This window comes from Corvus kubaryi, unplaced genomic scaffold (assembly GCF_017639235.1).
Source record: "Corvus kubaryi isolate FWS band 111438036 unplaced genomic scaffold, C.kubaryi_AGA036_p1.0 37396, whole genome shotgun sequence".
In the NCBI taxonomy this organism is placed as follows: domain Eukaryota; kingdom Metazoa; phylum Chordata; class Aves; order Passeriformes; family Corvidae; genus Corvus; species Corvus kubaryi.
This window is the reverse complement of record NW_024581135.1, coordinates 24,599,757-24,623,137: the sequence shown is the minus strand read 5'-3', so window position 1 is coordinate 24,623,137 and position 23,381 is coordinate 24,599,757. Positions and strand designations below refer to the sequence as shown.

Sequence of the window (23,381 nt, the reverse complement as noted above, 5' to 3'; positions counted from 1 at the left end):
TACTTTATGTGTCTCCTCTTCTTGGCACCAGTGTCAACCACAGCATTTTAGTTTCTCCCCTTACCAACAATCTTAACTTACTCTCCAGACTCATCCATACCAGCTTTACAAACTTCCTAGAGTGTGTTCTAGTCTTGATACCATAGATACTAGTACACAACACTCCTTATGGCTCATAAAATTAAGAACTCTAAGAGCAATCCTAATCACAAAATAATTTTCTTTTTGCTTCACTCACAGGTCAATGTGGCAGCTAGCAGCAGATTAGAGACAGTGTTCAGAAAGACAATGCAGAAACTGCGACTTGCATACTAGATAGCTACAAAACAGATAGAAATTTAAGCTTTCTAGTTGTTCCTAGCAGAGCACAAAGACTGTGTTTGCAACCAGCAGTCCCTCGGGACTGAATACTGTCCCAGGAACTAGGACAGATATTATACCACACAGGGAAATTCTGTCAAAATATGCATTTGAGGTAGTCTTACTTTAGAAGTCAAGCTGCTTAATTTTCAAGAACAAGTTGCCAGCCCATAGCTAACATATTCCTCTGCCAGGACTGTGCAGTCCTGTCCACTAAGACACATGCATATAGTCCCACATTCTACGCTACAAATAATTTTCAAAATAGCTTTAAAATTTTTGCCTAAAGTATTTGGGATTACAAATGTTTTCTGAATCTACTCCATAATTTATAACCTTTTGCAGAAGCTGAAAACACTTTTCTTCATCCTTTTCCCTCTTCTGTATATCCCCCCTTTTGCTTGTTGCCTTTATATTACCACAAATGTTCCCAAATAACATTTCTCTGCAGTTAAGATCGAAGAGCAAATAGTGAATATCTCTTAACACACACACTCTTCTGCAGCAATGTCAGTGTCAAAGAGTCACCAAAAAAGATTGACAGAGTCCTGTCAGTGCAAAATAGCTACCTACAAAAGAGCCCTCCAGTGAGAAAAAAAACAAAACAAAGTTTAAAAAACCCACTCAAAACAAAACAAACAACCTCAGAATAAAATAAACATCCAAATCCAGAATCTCAAGTGGTGCAAAGCTCTTCTCAGAGCATCTTTCCACAGCAAGGAGTTATGAAGCATGGGAACCCCCTTCTCATTCTAGAGTTTACCCATCTCCATGTCCCCAAAAACCACCCTCACCTCAAGCAGGAAGTGTCACAAACATCCAGACACAATTTACTTCACTATCCCTATTAATTATATATAAAATGTGTTCAGGTACTGTGACAACAGGTGCCAAATAAAACCCTCAGCTAGATACATATCTGATTATTTGCTTCCACTGACTTTACTGCATTTTCTTGTTCACTTTTCCTAATTGCCTTATTTTCTCTTCTTCTGCTTAATTCTTAATCTCTCCCTCCTTCACAATCTTTCTTCTCCTCATCTCTGCTTTTATTCACTTTTCAATTATTTAAGTAATCACTCCCTCTCTTTTTCTGTTAAAAATTTGTCAAAACAGCACTATGTTCTGGAAGTGCAGTGTAGTCTTGTTCTCATGTTTAATATGCACTGAACTACCAAAGGGTTAACTTATCTTAAACACACCTACCAATTGTCCTCAACATGAAATTGCAAAACACAGAATGAAGGAAGTTGTTGAGATAAAGAATAACTTCAAGCTTTCCAAACTACTAGTTTAAGCTACAGAGATTGTCAGATTATCCCAAACAGGTGAGTAGAGAATATACATTTCTCAGGTTCAGACATCAAACATATTGAAAATCAAACCAAAAGTTAGACAAGAGTAAGACTTGCCTAAAAGAATGATTTAGAAGTAGTAGATGCTGTCTTCAGACACCACAGATTTTCAAAAATGTCACATATTTAAAAGCTTTAACTTTCTTGTACTTCACAGTAAGTTATTTTAGCTGCAAGCAAGCTATTTCACAGAATTATGAAGACAAAGAAAACCAGGATATCATTTTAGTAATTACAATGCAGCTCAGGCTACAAAGGGCAAAGCAACCACAGGGAAGTAACGAACAGAAATGTTGCTATATCCACGTGTCCATGCCTCTGATGATAATGCCCATATACATGTGCAAAAACTGAACTTATGTGACTTCTTCCCTGTTGAACAAACTGCTTCTTCGTTGGTGTGAGAAACTTCTCCTCAAAATCCAACAAGAAATATTAGATTGATTCTATTCATATTCCCAAATTAAAATTGTTTGTTGACACAGCTCAGGCTCATTGATAATTGTTAACAGTAAACTTCTGTAAAAAAACTGTTTTTCTTGGTCACCATGACAGAAGTTGTGCAAATAACATCTTTATCTGACTTAAAATTGCTTTAACAAAAAGTTAAGGATGAGAAAAGGGGAAGTGTACAGCAAAAGACAAAATTAGATTAAATGCCTGCTTGCTCCTTCTTAATGACATAGCCTAAATCAGTTTCAAGCTTCTTTATCTTTGAACTACAATGCCTTTGCAAAGCTATCAGTGCAGACTGGGAAAAAGAGAACACTGGCAGACAAAATATGCAAGAAATAGCACTTATACAGATGACAAAAGCAAGCCACATGTTATAAAACAGCCAAAAGTTTTTGCCTACCTGTAGAGCACATACTACTCAATTTGCTTTGCCACTAGAACTCCTCCCAGTCATGGTAAAAACCAAGAACTGGAGTAACTGTTTGATAATTCTCTGCAGCACACTATTCAACCCAACTCCCTTCTATTTCAATTCCCTGCCAGTCAATTAATAATGTAATATTCCACATTATTAAAATAATCAGATTTGATATCAAAATACCAGGTAGCACTACTGGTATGTGCCAGTAGAAAAGTTTATGCAACAGTTGACTCACAGTCAAATCGAGAGACTTCCATCCAAGCAGCAGCACTAACTCAAAACCACTTGGACAAAAATATTTTAAAAATCATGAAGGCAAAGAAGTAAACAAGATCACTTAGCAACATGAGAAACACCAAGAAATAAATCTCCATTATATACCAGCTAACAGAAGCATGCCTCCTTTCCAGAAACAAACTAAAATGAAGACTTATGAAGCAGGAGTTCATTCCAGGAAAAAGTGACCCAATATTTAGCAGCTGGGCTACAATTAAGATATGTGAGTTATTTCAAAAATGTTAGAAACAAAAGTTACAAACAAACAGCTTTCAAACTTTGAAACTTGTGCTGCTACTGAGAGCAACAAATCACTGAACTGCAACCTCAGCTCTACCCCACCCACTATAAATTGTGAGCTACTACGTAGTATCTGTACTCCTCCCAAGGAAGCAGTAGAACACCAGAATAAAGCATCATAAATACTCAGAAGCCTTGCTACCAGTAGAAGCAGCAAAAACTATGGAATTTATGTCTTTCAAAACTACCCTTTTGTTACCATTCTGCAGACAGGCAGCTGGAGGCTATATCTCAAAAAAAAGCTCCAAATTGTTTTCTGTGGGGCTGGTTGAAGATGTACTTTCAAAGCACAGTTTACAAAGCAATGTATGCTTTGATAATACACCACAAGGCTAAACTGTAATAAACCAGTTTAAGATTGGTATTCTTTTCCAGCCCCACCACACACACTCTGCAGACATGTCCTACGAGATCAGCAAGAAATTAAGAAGGAAATTTTTGATTTGTACAGCAGCAGTAAAAGCAGGAAGAAGCTTGTATGTGGTAATAAGATGCCTTTCACCAGTTACAGCTTTCCAACTGCTACAAGATAAGAAATGTTGTTTTCTGAAACCTTGAAGCCTTCTAAGTTACAAGCCTAAGCTTTTAATTTATTTACCTGAAACTTGCCTAGCTTTTGTGTGGGACAAATTGATCTAACTTACTTGAATAATAATTCATATATAGAAACTGCACGCCTTAAAAATTCTGGAAGATAATTTCCCCATGGCTTGAAATCCAAGAAGGTAAAATCCAGCTTAAGTCAGCCATTTCTCTTCATAGTGATAAACGGAAACAAGCAGAGCTTTAACAGGGCTATTTTAAAGGTGTCATTGTAAGACAAGTGAAAATCTACGAAAAAACCCTGAAAAACAAAAAAAAAGAGCCCAAGAGTATAAAAGTTCTTTAGTTGATAGCCACAAGTTTGCAGAGGTTAAGCTTCAGCTTCTGAGCTCAGCACATTGTAATGAAGGCCTGTGAAATTGCTATAGCAACTGCTATAGCAGTCACTCACCTGCACTAATGAAGAAGTCCTTTATGCCTATTAAATCAAATGTAGCTCAGAGCACCTGAAAGTGAAAATACTTCCTTGTTCCTTCCTTTCCTTAAACATCTCTGGTTTTCATTAAAAAAAAAAAACAAAAAGCCCAACCCGGCAAAATTACACACCACCCTTCAGGCTGCCATTTCCCTAAGATCCTCTCAGCACAGTAAGAGTTGCTACAGCTCTTTACAGTTTAAAAAAAAAAAGACTGCCAGGCCTGAGCAGTGGAGTGTTTCTAACAGGTACTGAAAATAACCTCAAAAAACAGTCAAAACCGTAACACACTAAGCCTGACTCCCATGAAACAGCCAGAGGAGGGTTAGTTTGTTGGGTTTTTTCTTTTCAAACATAGTACGATGCTAGAAAGAAAAAAAAAGTTTGCTAAATAAACCCATCATACTGGTCCCCAGTATGCACTGCAATACTGTGACTAAACACTCCCAAACAATTATCAAGATTCCCCTGGAGTGTTTAACACTTGTAATACAGATGTATAAACTCTAGGAAGGTCTTGGTGGAACTGGGGAACAAGCTCTCAATGCACCACCTTCAGCATTTAACCACGCTGAAGCAAAGCCGATAGCAGAGAGGGGATCTACTCTGATGCTCTTCTGACAGACAGGACATTCCCTGAGGCAATGAAGTGAAAAGAAACTATAGCCAAAATCTACACTAGCTTGGGACAGGCTCCTGTCTTTGATAAACTGAATTGCCCGGAAGTTACAATAGCCTTTTCTAGTCTCTATGAAAACTGATTAAATGAATGACAAAAATGTTCTAATACAGTCTTATTTTTCAGTCTGCCTGTGCAAGAAGGTCACAAGAAATGTTTGAACCAGCATAACATTTTTTAGATCCTTTAAGAAGTCAGGTAGTCTCACAGCCAGCTCTCAGTTAAATGGAAACATTGTACACAAAACTGGCACTGAAGTCCTCCCACTGAAAGTCTTCAGCCTTGTGCCTGGGGAATATGGGCACATTTACCCAAGGTTTCAAACCACACTATTTATGTATTTATATAAAGGGTTGCTTCTAGATTTAGTAGTTACTTCCATTTCTACTAAAGCTTCAGGCAAGGAACTAGAAGGGCAAAGCTCAGTAGAATTTTACAGATACGTTCAGGAAGCATTAGTTGCTAAAAACAAAAGCTGGATCCACCCGAGGCTATTTGCAGTGTCACATTCCATGCTCTAAAGACAAAAATTCCCTGCAGGGCAGTTCAGAGTCCAACTATCAGACAAGCCCGACTTGTTCGACAAGACAGTTGTTTGAAGCCGTTAAATTTAACATGCAGCCATCAAACAGCCAGCCGGGTCGGACTCCTGTGCTAGCACTCAGTCAACCCTCAAAGTGGATTTCAGCTTAGAAGCACAACCATAAAATGTCACTGGCAGTGGTATTATCATAACTAATCCCCCATCTCCAAGCATTTTATTTAAAATAAGAACAACCCTTTGTTGTCAAGGCTGAATTAGACCTACAAAATGTAACATGTAGAAACCAAACATGAAACATTGCCTTTAGATTACTGGTGAGTTTACTCCTCTTCAAATTAATTGAAGTAGTCTCCATAAGGCAGAATTGCAGAACGTTTCTCAACACTGTTTGAAATAAACTATTCATTTGGGAATTAGAAGATCTGTTTTAAGGGAACTCTTTCCTCTTCATGTTTTCAGACATAAAAGGCTACATTTCCAGCATGAGAACTCCTAGCAGCCTTTACTCTGAAATATGACACAGTGCTCATGCTTTTTGTGAACCTTTCATGTAAAATGCCAAAATAAAATGTGAAAAGCTTTGTTATAGCAGCAACACTGCAGTTAGAATTAGTAAAAGACTTCATTATAAAGCATTCTAAACCAGCTAAACTGCCTTGATAAATTCAATCAATCAATTCTAATTATCAAGGGAATCACCTTTGGGCACAACTTTCCAATTTAATCAAAATACTGATTTTTGAATCAGAGGATCCAAAAGAAGAAAAGCTCCTGGCAAATAACTACAAATCTCCTTTTACAACATCCACACAAGCATTCTGTTCCATTTCCAGAATTAAAAGAAAAGAGGGATGGAGTGGTGATGCTTTGTTTTATAAATGGAAGTTGCAGTGAATCATGATAGAAACAACTATTTTGGGACAAGTTAAAGATTCTCTTTAGCATAGGGATTTATACCAAATTAAGCCTATAGCTGCCAATCATGATAAAATTTAGCTCACAAACTTTAAAGTCAAGTTTAATATTTTTCTTCTCTTTTCAAAACAAAAAATATTATTAATCTTCTAGTACTGCCTTAAGTTAAAGGCAATCCAAGCACTTTTATTCATTTTCCTCTCTACTTCAGATCTCCAGCAAAACTGGAAAAACAAAATGAAAGAATTTTCTTACTGAAATGGAAGTAAAGCCTCTACTTTTCTTTCTCTTGCTTTTTTTATTGTTGCTGTTGTTTTTGAATAATGATACAATTACAGCCTTGTAGCTTGGAACTGGCACGTGACTGATACCATCCATGGGATGAATCTAATTAATGTGAACTCAGATTTTAATGTCTTCACATTTGACTGGAAGTACCACTACTAGGCAAGCCCCATGTACACATGGTTATACCCTATTTCAGCCTTCTGGAGTCCACTGCACAGGGCACTTATCAGGAATTTACCATACTGCAACAAATTACATCTATTAACATTCACTTTTCCCATCAAAGTTGGCATAGTGAACCAACTGGAAGCTGTATTTTAAGCCTAAAGGAACAAGAAGCATGGGAAATAATTCAAAGGCAACTAAAATAACATGATGTCAAAAGTCTACAGTGTCAAGATCAGCCTAAATTTAATGAAAATTCAAAATATATCTCAGAAAAGCTTTAGACTCTCTTAATTGCTTTAAAACTCCAAATTTTGCCATTGTTTTACATGAGAAAAAGGCTGAAATTTAGCACCAACACACACAAAGTCAGCTTTTGCCCCATTGAGTTTCTAACTTTCAGTGCAGTGCAAGAAACAATACAAGTTTATCACAGACAGAAAGGAAGCAGGATGGTGCTACAACAATAAAACATCAGCCTACTATTTCACTGTATCAACAGCTGAACATTGCCATGTGTTTCAGCAGATAAAGGCTGAGAACTTGTGTACAGCTTAATAAATAAATGTATTTGTTTCAAAGTGGCATATGATTACACCAAATTTAACTAAAACCAATTTTTGTATCTTTAGCTATGGATTTAACTATTCGGTTTTGTCCCCTCAGTTTCACCTGGCCTTACATTAATGTACTGGAGCTGAACTATACACTGAAGGTATAATTCATATATACACTGAAGGTGTATCACTTAAAAACCTCAAATCCACTTTTCAAAAGCACACTTAAAAAATACCCTCAAAAACTATGGCATAGCAGAATATGGGTTACTTGTCCAAGTGCTGTTTGGCATCCATTGCACTTCTGCTGGTTCAGTTTTTAACTGATCAGCACAATCAACTAGAGCCAGATTTCTGTAAATAACACACTTGTTTTCTGTATCCTGCTTTACTCCCAAGAGCTGTACCCACCCACTATATATTTAATATCACTTATTCTCATTGTGTACTAAAGGCAAATGTAATCCTCAATCATAAATTAGATTATCAAAACTGCTTTAAGTATCAGAGAATGCACAAACATCTTACCGCCACAGAAAACTCACAGCTCATGTTTAGATTTGCAGATACTTGGAGAAGCCTAACTGAGACATCAAACTTAAGACAGTGTTTGTGAGGAGAATAATCAAATACAGTTTTAATTTCTTGGTGTTTCTTGTTGTATCTCCTATCATGCTCCACTGCAGCCTCCCATGAAGTAGAAGATAAATTGGAAAAGTTAGACTTGAGCAAATTGGATTTTTTTTAAAGAAAAAAGGTGCTTATCTGTACTGTTGAGGTGTGCATGTTTCGATGCTTTTTCCCCTACTCACATATAATTCTTTCAGCAAGAAAAGCTCAGTAATTAGAGAAGCTCTTCTCTCTTCTACAGCCGTTGTTTAACCTTTCTGAAGTCTGTAAATATTTTAACAGTATCTATTGACAACATTTGGATTCAGGCCTTAAGCTCCAATGCTGTTCAATAGGCAGCTAGCAAGCCTCTCTTCCGTTTCTGTAATCAGCACAAACATACCATACATTTGAGTTGATTCAGCAATATTCTTTTATCAGGACACACATTCTCCCCAGATCTGCCCAGCTGACCAAGTTAAAAGCTCCATAACTCAGATACGCACAACAATCCAGAGTTTGTTAAATTCACTCTATATTAGAGAATCAACACATAGAACCAGAAGCCTGTGTTTGTAGCTTCATGGTAAATCACTCCATTTAAGAGACACTTAATTCTTTCATGTCAGTAAAAGCTGAATCAGAATTGTCTTCGTTGGCATGTTCAGAACTGGAGGTTTCTTACTGATTCTGTAAAGCGCTGATCCACAAACCTGTAGACATGTGGGAATTCTAACCTCATGTTGGACACCACTAAAGCCCTGAATCTTATACCAAAAACATGGACAAACCTCAGACTTGACTTTATCTAGAAGTAGCAGCTACATGTATGGACTGCCAAATATATTACAGAATAAGCAACAATAACTTCTTCATAGCTCGTAAAATGTTATGGTTTTCTTACATCTTTGTTTAGATTTATCTACTGCCTCACTGCAACCCGAAGACTGCGTTCTCTGTGTCAGTCTCTGTTCTGTGTCTGAACAACTACCAGCACAAGGTCACCCTGGCCCATAATTAAGGTAGGAAACAACCACTCAAGAGACTGATGTCTCATATACTCATGTCAGTTATTTAGATGAAAAGTTCTATATTTGTAAGTATCAGAATTATGTTAGTTCTTGGACTAGGAGACATCTCTTTAAATAGCAGTTAATTCAGAATTGAAGACCAACTGTTGTTGTTTATCTATATCTATTCTTAGTTCAGCCTCTTGAATAGAGACAGAACAAAGATATTTTTACCATCACATGGCCACAAGTGGCTTGTGACAGGATCTACAAGTTACACTCACTAGGAATGTGGAGATTTACTTAAAACAACCTACAGAAAAGCTATCTTATATAGCTTGTTTTTTAAGACTTCACTCACTGGTTTCAGCAGAGGCATAAATTTACATGACAGTGAATTACGAAAAACTACTTTTAGTGACCATTTGGTTTGCTCAAACATTCATCTAACTGTAAGCTGAATACTTCTTTATCAAATATAACAAAGGCAATATATAGCACTGTGATCTGCATCACTGACAAGTCAGCAGTTGCACAAGAAGGAAGACAAGTGCAAGCCAAGTCAGGATGAGATCACATCTGGGATGCAAAGGTCAGTGTTTCACATGGGGCTTACAATTCTATGTCAAAGATTATTATATTCCCATTGAATTACATGCTTCTCACCACAACTAAGCATAATTTGGCTAAACCCACATTTCTTTGAGAAACAGTGTTGCAATATTAAATGAGAAGATATTTATAATATAGAGATATCCCTTACTGTGCCAGAGAGAAAACTACAACATTTTAATCTCAATACAATCAGATTTAGTAAAAACAGAAGAGAAGTACAGCACAAGGTAAGAAAGCACATTTGAGATAACAGCTTATGCACAAGTCTGCTGCTCTTAACACAGCAAGGGATGTGACTGTCTCAGCTCCCTGTATTAGTAATGACCAGATCATTATGATCAGCTAACACACAGAGTCCCGACTGTATCAGTGACACTAAGGTTGAATGTTCCCTCTTTTAAATGTGAAGCACGGACTCCAAACTGGGCAAAGAACATTCACAGGCTTCCCTTCAAATCATTGTGTCATTTTACAGGCAAAGGCAGTGTTTAAATGAAATCAGGGCTATAAGACAAGAGTGTAAGAAAAAGCTCAGAACCATTTCAGTACCATGAAAACTGAAGATTTTCTGATGTGCATATGGTAGAATTGCTTGCATTAATTCCTTCGAAATGTCTTTTGAAGGCAACTAGGATCCCTTTTTTTCATAGACTAGAAAACTCTCCATATAAAAGGGTATCTGAACACTTTCTGAATAAAATCAAAAATATCAGAAATCCTGACATCCTGACATGCTTTATGTCTAAGAGTCTGGAATACCCACCAGAACAACTGGAGATGAACTACATATAATTACAATCTTACAGATAAGACAGAGGTTGAATCTCTTCATTTGAATCTGCAGTAAAAGTTAATTCAGAGGATTATGAAACAGAAATAAGTTTTCTGTACTGATATACAATCAATATCTAATAAAAGGTTATTCAACCAACATTACAATAGCAATATTACCATAGTAATATTACAGCCACGACAGTCTAATGTTACAAGACAAAACTGGTAGATTACCTCAGTCACATAAACACAAAGAAGTCACAGACACACATGAAAGCAGGTACTTTTTTTCTCCTACCTAATGTAACTCTTCTCCTGCTGTACACTTTCATTAGTAAAGCATTTTCAGCTATGTGCTCTATCTGCACTTATATAAGAAGTGTTCCATTCTCCTCTGTAGGTTACTGAAGGCTTTGAACTGACAATCAACTGGAAAAAATTTTTCTTGGCGACTTCTACAGAATGACCTGTGCTATTCAATTATCTTAAAATGCTCACACTACAACATTTGGATGAGAAGACAGCAGTTTACATCCATATCAATATTTGAGTAAAGGCATTGTACATTAACAGTTCACTGAACAGAAAAAAAAATCCCCCAGCCACTAAAACCATTTAAAACTGAAAATCATCAAGAAGTTACATCCGTAACAACTTGGATGAAACAACATCTTAACATCCTTAACATCTTAACATCCTTAACAACTTGCAGAAAGTTTAACATCAACAGTTTGGAAAAAAAAAAAGAAAAAAAATCAAAACCAACCAGAGACTCGAGACAAGAACAGACTCAAGACGGTGAACAATATAACATGGTGGTAACAACCCCAGCAACTCGTATCTAAATTCTACTAGATTTAATTAAGTTTTAAACTGCTTCCATGCAATGTCAGATGCATTATAAATCAAGTATGGCTACTACTTTCATCTTTAACAGTTGACTGTAATCTGTAGCTTTTAGGGAAACAGAGAAAAAAAAATCTAAAGCCAAATTGTAGCCTTAGATTAGAAACTGCCAGATGCAAAACAATTGAATACCAACTAAAACCAAACTCTTGCAGACACTCAAACATTATCATTAAAAAAATTTAAAAAAAAACCAAAAAAACCCCAAACCACAACAACCAGAAACATTAAACCACCTCATACATGGTGTCCTCCAAAGACTGCTCCTGCAGAGCCCCTGATTAATGTTCCCGTCTGCCCAAATCTCCAATTCCTCAACTGCACAAGAGGCAATGAAAACAGAGAAATACCTTCCTAATGTAACTTTGCACAAAACTAAGTGTTGCAACTGACACCTCATGCTGCCAGAGACATCAAATTATTACAAAGAACAGGAGTCATGACCCAGGATAGATGGTAAGATGGTAACACAGCATTGTGTAGCGCTTGAAAGTTGTGAAAAGCCTTGCTCCTTTAGCATAGGGTGCTGTATTTAAAAGACTATCATGAAGGACCCGATTATCGAAAGACAAGACTATTAGCAACAATCTGAAGCATCACAAAGGAGTAGCTTGGATTTCACTGTTTCTTTAGCTAACAAGGCTGCAAAAGCTAAACCCACATATTTGGGATTTGTGGCACAATAAATTCCTTCTTTACTCAACTGTAACTCTCCTGCAGTTTTTCTAGTTGGAAGAAATTGCCCAGCTTTCTTTCCCAGGATGTCATTCTGGGACAAAGTCACAACAGTGCAACATACTACACTTCACTGGGCAGTCCCAGATATAGAGAGACTTTTCTCTAAACCACTATATCCTGTCACTGGTAAATGTTGCTACACCTTCCCGTTCTGCTAGATGCTCTGAGAAGAACAAAGCACAATATACAGATGCTTCCAAGTGGACTGAACAAACTAATTTACATTAAGACTTCCCACATTTTACATCCCAAGACCTATGTCTCTTCTTCATCTGCTCTCAACTTCACCAAGCTTAATCCAAGACTCTAAGGCTGGATGCCTGCCTCAAGCAGAATAAGATATCATTTGAACCTGAACCAGTTGAGAGAGAAGAAAAAAAAGTTTAATGCCTAAGACTTCTTGAAAAAGTGAAGACTCTCTTTTTCTGAATCACTCCAGTTGCCCTCCTATTTTAAAGACACGCTATTTTATCTTTAAAATATATGTTTTGCTACTTAGGAACAAACAAATTCATTTAATAGTGCCCTTAATATATGGGTCTGAAAGAAAAAAAGGCCAAAACCATCACTGATAGCTAATGAGGAGACTGAATATATGAAAATATGAGGTTTTTTAAAGAGCCCATCCTCTACCACCTGATATCTGTGTAGACTGTGGGCACATCATTTCCATAAAGAAACCAAACATCCCCTAAGTGATCTACACCACACATTTTGACTAACACTCCTTCATGCAACCTTCCTGCTATGTGAACAACATAGAGATGGATGGCATACAATCTGAACAAAAGGTTCCAGCAAAGGGGGAGTAAATCCAAAACGGACAAAAGAATATTTTAAAGAACAAGGGAGGAAAGAGCCGAAGAACAGCGGAGCAAAGAAATTCAGAACTTGGCTCAATCTCTGCGGCCCTAGTGTCTCCCAAAGCAGAGTAAAGTCTGGATTCTTTGAGTGTATTCCAAGTGTCTTTGTTCCTCTCACATCGATGAACTCACTGGCAAAACATCCATCTTCTACAGTGCTACTCCACTTCCTACTGCCATTATCATCACTACACTGGCTTAAAAGGCAAAGGTTCAACCCAGCAGTTCACCCGAACGGGGAGCAGTAAGAACTGATACCATGCTGTTATGTTTGCACTAGTTTTACCTACATGTGGAGGATTAAGGTTGAACAAAAATTAGGAAAAGAGACCATTAAGACAAGTACTTAGTGCAATTGTGTTAAATGGTCTGTACTTAACATCTCACATTCTATGCTCTTGAGATGGGAATTCTCTAGAAATGAGGTGGGAAGAACAAGGGAAGGATTGTTCTACCCTTAATGTTCTACTGGACTGGAAACTTAAACTGAAACACAAACGAAGCATGAGACTGCAAAAAGGCAAAACAAAACCAGAGAAGGCCATCAAAAGCTACCCTTGCTACTGAGCTCCTGTATCATAGTAGATCGGTCCTTTCCTCCACCTTTACAGCCATTTTTTGTATGCTCCTTATTTTACACCTACCTATTCAGATAATCTGCAATCCAATTTGTGTACATACTCAGCACACCCGGCAGCAATTTGGGTGTGCTTTAAACACATTAATTGCTTTACACTATAAAACGCAAATGGAGACAGGATGGCATTTTTGCATTATTTCTGCCAGCTGAAGGAAATTCATTACTAATGGAGTGTGCAGATGTTATGGCAATAGCCAGCAACGGCAGACTCTGGAGTAACTTAATAAATCTGCTCTTTGGGGAGGCTTTTGCTAATGAAGTTTAAATAAAGCTGAAGCTGTTCAGAAATCAGTAAGTACAAAGCTAAATACTAGATAGCACTGAATTAAATCAATACAGTACAGTACAATACAGCTTAATGTGCTACAAAACGAAGAATTATGTAAACGTATGCAATCACATAGTTAAAATATATAGCTACAATAACTGCTTAAACTGAGCCACGAACACGGCAATTCTCACCTCAAACATAAAAAAAACAAACGATGAACAGCAAACCATGGGATAAGTCTGTAAATAGTCTAAGAAGTGCAATTACATCCTTACAGAAGCTAACCACGTCTATGCAATTTCCAAGAAAAAATATATTACACATACCTTTTAAATACCTGACTAGCAAATAAAAGAGGATAAAAGCAAACAAACACAAATATTTACCTTACTGCAGTAAAGCATCCAAAGCTCATACAGCCTCTCTCGGGATGCCATTCCTCCCCTTCCTCTTCCCGTCGATCCCAGCTACTTTTCTCTTCAAGATCCTACCATGCTCAGTTCCCAGGTGCTCTTTCCACAGTTTTGCTTTATTATTAGTTATATCATAACCCAAGAAGAAGTCAAGTAACGGGGTCTCAGTCTCTCCTTTTCCAGTAAACAACGAAGTGCAACACAAGCAACTGCAGACAAGTGTCAAGCATGTCCGTTCTTCGTCAGCGCCGCTTCGGTTTTAATCTCTGAAAGTGAAAACATACCCTTCAGGCCTTTGGTGGTGGGAGGAAAAAACAAATCCGCACTTAAAGCCCACAGACAACCTGGGGAATGGGGCGGCGGCAGGTCGCACCGCTTTGCTCTCTGACACTATTCTCCTGTGACGGAGAGGTCTGCCGATTAATGTCCGTGGCGCTTCCTCGCTTTTGCAGGGGGGGAAGCCGCAGGGCTGCCGAGCGGGGCCGCTGGAGCCCCGGGAGGCGGCGGGTACCGCCGCTCCCGGTCCCGGCCCGGCAGTGACAGCCGCTGTCACCGCCCTTCTGCCCCGGACCCCGGCGGGGCCCGCAGGCCAGCGACTGCCGGGCAGAGCCGCAGGGCGCGGGAGGAGCCCCGCGCTGCACCGCCGCCCGCTCCCGGCCGGGACCGGCCGCCCCGCGCCGCCACCTACCGCGCCCCGGCCTCCCCCAGCTCCCGCCGCGCTACCGCGGCCTCTCCCGCAGCCTACCCGGGCCGCGGCGAGTGACGGCCGGGCAGGAGGGGCCGGGCCTCGCCACATCGCCCGCCCCGCCCGCGCTCCCGCACACGCCCCGGGCCGCCGCCGAGGGGCGGGGAAGCCGCGGGCGCCATCTTGGCTGCGGGCAGGGCAGTGCAGCCTGCGGCCCCCCCAGCCCCAGAGCCGGCCGTCCCTGCCAGGCCGCACCAGGAGCGTGCCCGCAAAGAAGCAGCACCCACACCCTGAGCACCCAGGAAACCTCCGCACTGCTTTGCTTCACAAGTAATAAAGGTTACCAAGCACATACACGTGTTTTACATATGCTCTAGAGAGGCTGCCTGCACGACCTGCGGAGCGTGGATATATCCACACATCCAACCTGCTGCCCCCATAAAGCAGCCCCCTACCTTGTATGCAGAGCTTGCATAGGACTAAGGAACCAAAGTTAGATTTCCTCAGAAAAGTTAGATTTCCCTCAGCTTGCAGGTGGCCATGCCCAACCACACCAGCCCGTGCTGATGCAGCCAAGGCACCACACTCCAGTGAAGGACTTTCCTCCTGCTCCTTCAATAACAGGATCTTCTTTGCATGACTCGCAGGGCACTCCCCGGGAAATGGGCTTCCCTCCGTGTCCACCTGCTCCCTTGGAAAGTGAGGCTGGAAATTACTGTTGTGTCAGACTCCAAAGCAGGGAGGAGGAGGTTTAAGGAGACATGGGCCATCTCTCTAGTTTGCTGGGAGAATCACAGTCCTGCAAATTTTGGCCACAGCCCCGGTCCTTCTGCCACTGGGTCATCTCCTCACTTGGATTCATACAGCTTCATGCAATGAAGCATTGCCATTCATTACACAGTTGATTACTTTCAGGGGGTTTTCACACCTTTGCAACGATTTAACAAAAGGTTTGGGAATCCTTTGCAAAGGAAGTGACTGTGCAATATCATTGTAGTGTCTGCTACATAAGGTTTTTCTAGGGATGGGTAAGTATCACCAAGAGCCCAAAGACAGATTGAGATATGTTCCTGCAACAAGCCTTTGCATATTTGTCTTGTTTTAGAAGATCAGTGAAGTTTCCCTGGAGAAATTTAAGAGCTAATCTGTGCTCAATGTTGTTTCATGTGGATCGCTGCTGTGGGAGTGGTAGAAGTATCTTTTACTGCAATATCTAAACATAGTATCTAGCACGGATGAAGGGACATTGACAAAAATGAGACTGTAAAATTATTTTTAGTTGTGTGATACATGTGCTCTGGTACTTGATGCTAGCCGCAATATTCTGCTGCCTTGAGGATGTAACATAATTTTTTCCATCAAAAAAAAAATAAGAGCTTAGAGTCTAGCTCTGTCCCCAGGGCAGGATCTGCTGTGCTTAAATCACCCTGGGCCCCCTTCGGTGAAGTGTGTCTAGGAAAAAAGAGCCTGCCTCCTCCCTGAGAGACTTACCTCAGGGCTTGAGTTACTGCTAGGAGCTTCTCCCTAACAGCCAACCTGCATCACCTTTCTAGGAAATGCAAACCACTATTATTTGGCCCTTCCACAGTAATTTGATAAAAGGAAGCTCCTTATAGCAGGTCTTTTGAGTTACAAGCTCTTACCACATTTTTTGCTGCCTTTCCTAGACTAGACAACAGCTTATTTCAAACTTCTCTTACAACTTGCTCCTTTCAAAGAAGTCAGGCCCTAGCAAAGCCATGTAAAAATCCCAATCCTCCCTTCAGATATTGCTCTGCTTTTTTGCATTACTGACTCCTGTAAGAGCAGCTGCTCCTACACACACCAGTCCTGCAGCAGGCTTCAATGAAGCAATAAAAAACCATCCTCTGATAGAAATGGGAGACTCTTCCCTGGTTAAGTGCTGCCACCCCCGTAATTAGGATGTTCCCAGACTATAAAGCAGCCATTTTCCACTCTGCTGGAGTTGTAGCAATGTAGTTATTTTAGTGGGCCTAGGCAATCAGTGCTGCTTGTGTAGGCAGTTCTTGCCTTATATAGGTGCTCTAGATGGAAAGTAAAGCGTCTGTGGTTTGCAACAGAACAGTCTGTTCCTTTGTCATTCAGGGTGAGTGGTCTCCTGGTCTGACCTTCTAGAGGTTTTCCTAAGCTCCCTGTAAGGTTGTTGAGGTGGCTTTTGGGTGTCTGCATCACTGGGTGTATGTCAAGTTTACTCTCTCCCTGTTCACACAGACATTATTTGTTATGAGTTTTTTCTTACATAGATACATGAGCAATAATGAAAGAGGTCAGTGGAAAAAAGTGGGTTACAGGTTTGTCTCTGCAGGTGTAGTATAATGCTAAGTGAATTTATATTTCAGTGTACATGAAGACTCAGCAAAGGATATGGAAATCAAAGAATTGAGGAAAGTGTAGAAAGAAGCCTTGCCAGCTATGTATGGGTACTTTAAAATGTGAGCGTTTATGGATTGTTTCAGCTGTGAAGGCTAATTGTTAGACTTTTCATTGCTTGCTCTTCCATAATTATGTATCATTTCATGGACCTTAAACAGTCAGGTAGGCAGTGTTCATGAGTATTTCATTGTCCCTCAGCTGCTGTCTTGTGGTAACTGTCTACAACAGTGGTTATTCCTCATACTTTGTTTATTATTTGTTGTGGGTTTTAATGTCTCTCATCAGGAGCTGTATATAAGTAACTCAGTCATTTTACTATGGAGTGAACTTGTTTGTCAGCAAGTCCAGGTAACAGAATGGGTAGAAAGAAGGATGTGGATAAGGAGAAGACATTAATTTTGGGTTAAGGAAAGATTTAACAAAGAAATGGACGACACTGGATTGCAACTTTGAGTCCAGGAACCTCTGAAGTGGCAGGAAAAGCCACACACCTTATAGTACTGCTTTTGCTAAATTATGCTTATTTTCTGTGGAAGCAAATGAAACAGGCAAAAATCTGACTTTTAGATATTCTCAGCCGTGTTGTTTGGCCCTAAGGCTTCTACTGAGACCAAGCCCCAGACCAACAGAAATCATGCTGAGTCTTTTAGCTGAGCTTTTTCTTGATGTCTTAAAGCTAATGCTTTTTTTACCAACAATAAAGATCTGAAATAGAAATGGATGTAGACATCAACTTCAAAATGAACCTGCCCCTCAAATTTTCCACCTTTTTTTTTACAAAGAGGCTCTTGCACAGAAGCAAGGAGTAATCTTGACAGTGTAAGTAAACAAATGGCCTTGTGGCTGTGTGTAAAACTTCCACTATCAAAGTACCTTTTGCTGGATGTAAAGAAATAAGACTTTTTGGATGCTAGTTTCTATATATTCAAGCCAAAATAACTTGAGATTGGATTTGTGTGGCTATCGGAAAGAGGCAAGCTGGTCCTTCTAAGATGTCTAGGCCTCTGTGATGATGTTTTGTGGAGGGTGAATTTTTCTGGCTATGATTGCCAGATGAGTGTACAATTATTCTGTTATGTAAGTCAGCAAACTTAGTGTTTAATTTTCCTTCTGTTACTATATTCACTTTGTACCCGAGGTATTCAGAGCTTGTTAGTTGTTTGTAAAATTTGAAAATGGGAAGGATTTTGTTTGCCTCTTGATATATAAGCTGGTATCTAGGGATTTTAGTTACTTTCTTCCAAAGTGTTGGAGACCGGCCACAGCTAAAACTGGGAGGTGATGGCCTGGCTAATAGCATTAAGTCCCCCTGCCCGCCCTGCTTTCAGATATGCAGGATTAAGCCATTCACCAGACTTAAATTCAGAAAGGAATTTACCCCAGGGCAGCCTGGGATCCTGGTGAGTGTTTTTGTCCTTGCCTGTCCTTTCGGCTTGTTTCCACGGGGGGCCTTCAGTATAATGACTCCACCGTTGTAAAAGGCCCAGACAGTGACTTGATCTCTTCTGCTTCCTTTTTTGTAGTATGGGCTCCCTTATCACAAGCCTTAAGTTTGCAGCTGTGCTAGGAATGTTCTTGTGTAGGGTTCCTCTTAAAGACCCTTTCAGACTAAATAGATAGTATGTGTTTATGTACTTTGATCTGCCAAGGTTCTTAAACAAACAGCGAAAATTCATGGATGAGAGTTGAGTCTTAGAACTGCCCCTCTCCTCTGCTGTCATTTAGATTAGCTATGCAAGAGCTAACATGTAGATTTGTGCTACAGCTGTCTTTCTCTTGCAGATGCTTGAAGGCACCAGTTCTTACTGCACAAAATTGCATCATAAAAGTGTTCTCCTTCCTTCACCAGACTGATTTCTCACTCAAAGTAAGCCATCCTTTACTGTACAATCTTAGTGCCAGGGATCAGTGAAGTTACCATACTTGCACTTCAAATCATTCTGCTTTAGTTATGAGGGTATTTAATGAATTATTTCATTATGTTGCAGTGCTCAACAGTATGTATCTGCAGCTTGATTCCTGAAAGCAATCAGTATGTCAGGAAAAAAACAACATAGCAGTAACCAAGACTGAAGGATATGTAGGGGTTAGTAGTCTCTGTTGATCTGTTTGAATTTGATTCCCTCTTAGCTGAACAGGGTAAGGTTTTCTCAGGGATGCCTGCTATAGCAACTTGGAGCCTAACTTCTCTTGATTTGGGGAAGAAGGCAAATGAATGGAAGCAACTAAGGGAAAATGGGCTTAGGAAAGCTCTAACTTTGACTAGAGGTGGGGTTATTGCAAAATATTAGTACCACAGCCTCCCAGGAGTTAGACATTGGCTGAAAACACACTGCCTGCTTCTGAGTGGAATGTGAAACCAAAGGTGTGCCCGTGTGAATATCCCAGGGACTTGGCTAGCCTAACTCCTGAGCACAGAAAGGGTATAGAGGCCTGAATGATTGCTACTGTTGTAAAACTTGAAATGGAGTTTTAAAGATTCTACAGTGTAGTGTAAACAGTGTGCTGTTAGAGTATGTGAAAGACTTGTGGGGGCCCACTTGCACACTGAACTGGTTGTATAATCTTTAACATAATGTGTCTCTCTTTTGGTTCCTAGCCCCAGACCCTAGGGAAGGCTGCTACTTCTGTGCTGTGGAGGGTCAACATGAGTTCATGCCTCCAAATGGTGTGAGGTCCTGGCTAAACAAAAGGGCATAGTGTAGGCCTTAAGATGGAAATAGCAGCAATTCAATCCTGTGCAGAAATCTGGATTTAATGCCAAATGGTAGCAGGAACTATTGGCCACCAAGACTGTTTGTTGGGTTTTTCTTAATCTTGAAGTGAATAACTAACTGAAAGATTTATTTTGGTATCTGTAGCATTTCAAATAGTCATTGCTAGATATTATTTTTATTGATAAACTTGATAAAAACTGTAAATGCCTTGCTCTGTCTTAAGTCATCTAGTCTCACAGCTGGAGGCTTGGTATGCAGTATTTCCATGGTGATACTGTTTGCTGTCAACTTGCCAGTGTACTCACAGAAGAAATACTTCTGTGAAAGCCATTGCTGTTGTGGAGAAACTCAAGATGAAAGGTACATCCTATAATCAATGCAAGCATGGAGTTAATCCATGAACTCAATTACAGGTGACGTTTGGGATTTCCATAATCATAAATGAAGAATTTTTTTCTCTAAGATCTGAAATATTTTTTTTCCAAAGATGCTATTTTCAAACATACAGGTAGGAAAGTGCTGGTTAGAAAATATCCCCTATTGTTGGAAGGATCCAGCTTTGGCACTCATGGCATCCCATTTGGTGAATCACCTGTATATGGTACAAGTCTGGATGTCTGTGTAGTGAAAGCCCTCTTGGAGAGATGGGCAGTTATCCATGAACTTCAACATCCTGCTTCTCAAGTCATTCCTCAGACTGCTGAAGCTGCTGTGCTCCTGGGAGTGCAAAGGCAAATCCAAACATGGATAAACAAGATGTCAAGTGGCAGTTCTAGGTGACTACATCTTGCTAGATGCTACTGATGCTAGCAACATGACAGTGAATAGCCACTAGTATGTGCAGAAAGGTCAGTTTAGCAGGAATAAATGCGACTGGGTCTTAATTTATAGCACCAGTGCTGTGAGCAGTGCTCCTTTCTGTTCCAGAGAGAGCAGAACTGCACTTGCTAGGACAACTAGCAACTCTGCATGCAGGTAAAAAAATAAACTCAGTGATATACCTGGATTGCTACAGCAGTCATATGTCCTCAATCTTCTCAGATGTTGACATCATAACTGGATTTTTCTTGTACAGCCTTGAGCGGGCAGGTGGGTTTTTTTTGCTTTTTATTTACTAAGATGATAAACTGTTTCAATGCTGTCTCTGACTCTTGTATCTAGCACAGAAAAGATTTGCTATAGAAAAATACTTGCTGCTTTGCATCAATGTGCAATACAGTTTTTGCAGGTGCTTGAGTGCAGTTGTATAGACACTAGAGTATTGCTGCTACTGTGCAATGTCCAACAGGTTAATTAAAAAAAAACCAGAAACACTAACCCACAACAAACCAAACAACACTTTAGTATCCTTCCTAATTTTAGCTTTTTTTTTTCCTACCCCCATACTAATTCTCAGTTTCTTTCCTCCTTCTTAATACTTCTCATTGGTCTCCCAAGTCAACTTTCTTTCAGTCCATCTTGTTCCCAGATGCCTTACCTGTGACTTCTTTCCCTCTACCACTTGTAAGGACACAAGAGTGCACTGCTTTTAGCAACTGGCCCCAGAATTTGTCTTAGCTAAGTGAAGCCCAGAATTGGATATCAGTGGAAAAAATAGCTGCATTATCCTATGCAGATGGAATGTATCTGGAAACTTGTGTGGTGATCTATGTAGCTTCTACTGGACAGGGAAACTGTGAATTGTGCATAAGGCTTATAACATGCATGAACTAATTTTTTTATGAATATTGGAGGGACATATTCCAGCATTGAGCCTACTCCTGGGCCAATTTTCAACTCCTTAGTCTTACGTGTGAGTATTGAGATATTTCATATCTTGGCAACTTCTCCCCTCTGAGTAAAACCCTTCCAGGGAATGAGTCTAGAAAGAAAAAACACAGATCTATTCTGGCCTGAAGTACTCAGAAATAACCTATCATGAAGCAAATATGCCTTAATGTTTGGCTCAAACACATGGTGGTGTCTCTACAATGGGATGTGTCAGGTTGCCTCTGCAGTAGTGTAGTCATCAACTTTAAGCCTGTCATGACATAAGAGCATTGACTAGGGCATGGGAGATGTGGTTTTCAGCTCTGTACTGAATGTCCTTGTGATGTTTAGTACAGCATGTAGAGCCCGAGTGGTTTTAGAAGACTGGTGAAGTGCTTTTATATATATAAAATAATAGACATGTTATTAAACTAAAAATTGATACCATTAACTCCTCCCCTCCCACACTTGAGTACTAATCAACCATTTATTTGGGTGAGAATCCAAATTTACTTACCTACCTCTTTGAGAGACCAAACCTCATTAGGTGAACTTGGTGAGTAGTGAAACTACTCCTCTCCTCTGCAGAGGTCCCTGGAGAAGTTCCTTAGGCCAGAGCTGTCAAAATGGGATGTGGTGCTCTGATTCTAATGAGAGCAGTAACATACATGGAGACAATATGGAAAACTTAACTGCTGTGATGAAACAACACCTAGTGGAGTCATTGAAGCCCACCCAATGCTGGAAGTCAGAAGAGACTCCCCCTTCAGGAAGTATTGATGGCCTGTGTAGTCGGGACATTCATAGATCATCCAGCAGCTGGTTTCCACCTTGTCAGCAGTTGAGGTGGGCATGCAGGTCTGACGGGTCTGTGGTGGTGTCACAGGAGCAGCCCTCAAAGAAAGACATCTGCAATAAAACAAAAGTAGTCCCAATCACACTGGAAAGTATTTGAAAGCTGACTTGGTTTTGCCTGGGTTGTACAAAGCAATCCAAAGACTGCAAGGGTCTATAGGGACTCTTCTACTGAGCCCTAAGACTAGCTCATATCCATTTTCTATAGGATGTGCAGACCATTACTGCTGTCTTCCTTTCTCTAGTATTAGAGAATGGTGGATGTCCCTTTGGGACTCTGGAAGTGGGAAGCAACTTTTATCATTATTTCATGCTGAAAGTATCCTGTTAGCAGCCTTTTGACAAGTTTTGGGAGCATTTGGAGAAAGTGAAAAACCCCATTTGCTCTTTGATAGCTCTGTGGATGACTTCTTTTTATCACACATTCATTCAACTTTGTGCCCATCTCCTGCACCCAGTCCTGGGTTCCTATAAATCTTCTGTAATGTAGAACAAAGAAAGGGATAATCCCCGTACATCCGAATTGTGCTGGAGCTTTCACATGTCTTAAAGATACTGTAACAAAACAAGACTCCTCTGTCCAGCCCAAGTTAGCCCACTGAGCAATTTAGGTCTGCTGGGCTGCTATATCTTAGCAGCAGTAAAATCCAGTTAGAAATACTTAAATTCAGTGGTATTGTTTGGTGATATTTCTTAGATTTTTTTGAAATAGGTTATTTCAAACTTATTTTCCTGACATCTTAAAAGTCTAAGATGATATGAACTTAAGGTCTCTCTCAGCAGTTGAAAAGCTAAAAGGGAAATTAGC

General features: G+C 39.9%; 2 protein-coding genes across 8 annotated transcripts in view; both read right to left on the bottom strand.

The window, feature by feature from the left end:
* NBEAL1 (neurobeachin like 1) overlaps positions 1-14,994 on the bottom strand; it is an 80,105-nt gene extending 65,111 nt beyond the window's left edge. For 2 of the 7 annotated variants that reach the window (XM_042040987.1, XM_042040992.1), the window contains exon 1: positions 14,147-14,780. In XM_042040987.1, coding sequence (XP_041896921.1) covers positions 14,147-14,197 — 51 coding nt within the window. In that variant the 5' untranslated portion in view covers positions 14,198-14,780. Of the gene's footprint in view, positions 1-14,146; positions 14,782-14,861 lie in introns of those variants that run through there. The other 5 variants (XM_042040991.1, XM_042040994.1, XM_042040989.1 and 2 more) reach the window with 4 other exon arrangements.
* Positions 14,995-20,557: 5,563 nt separating this feature from the next.
* On the bottom strand, positions 20,558-22,625 carry LOC121670409 (gamma-crystallin B-like). Its single transcript, XM_042040561.1, is given in 4 exon segments — positions 20,558-20,686; positions 21,959-21,989; positions 22,359-22,482; positions 22,485-22,625. Coding segments are annotated over 4 exon segments (372 nt in total). The 5' UTR covers positions 22,573-22,625.
* Between the last annotated feature and the right edge of the window lie 756 nt (positions 22,626-23,381).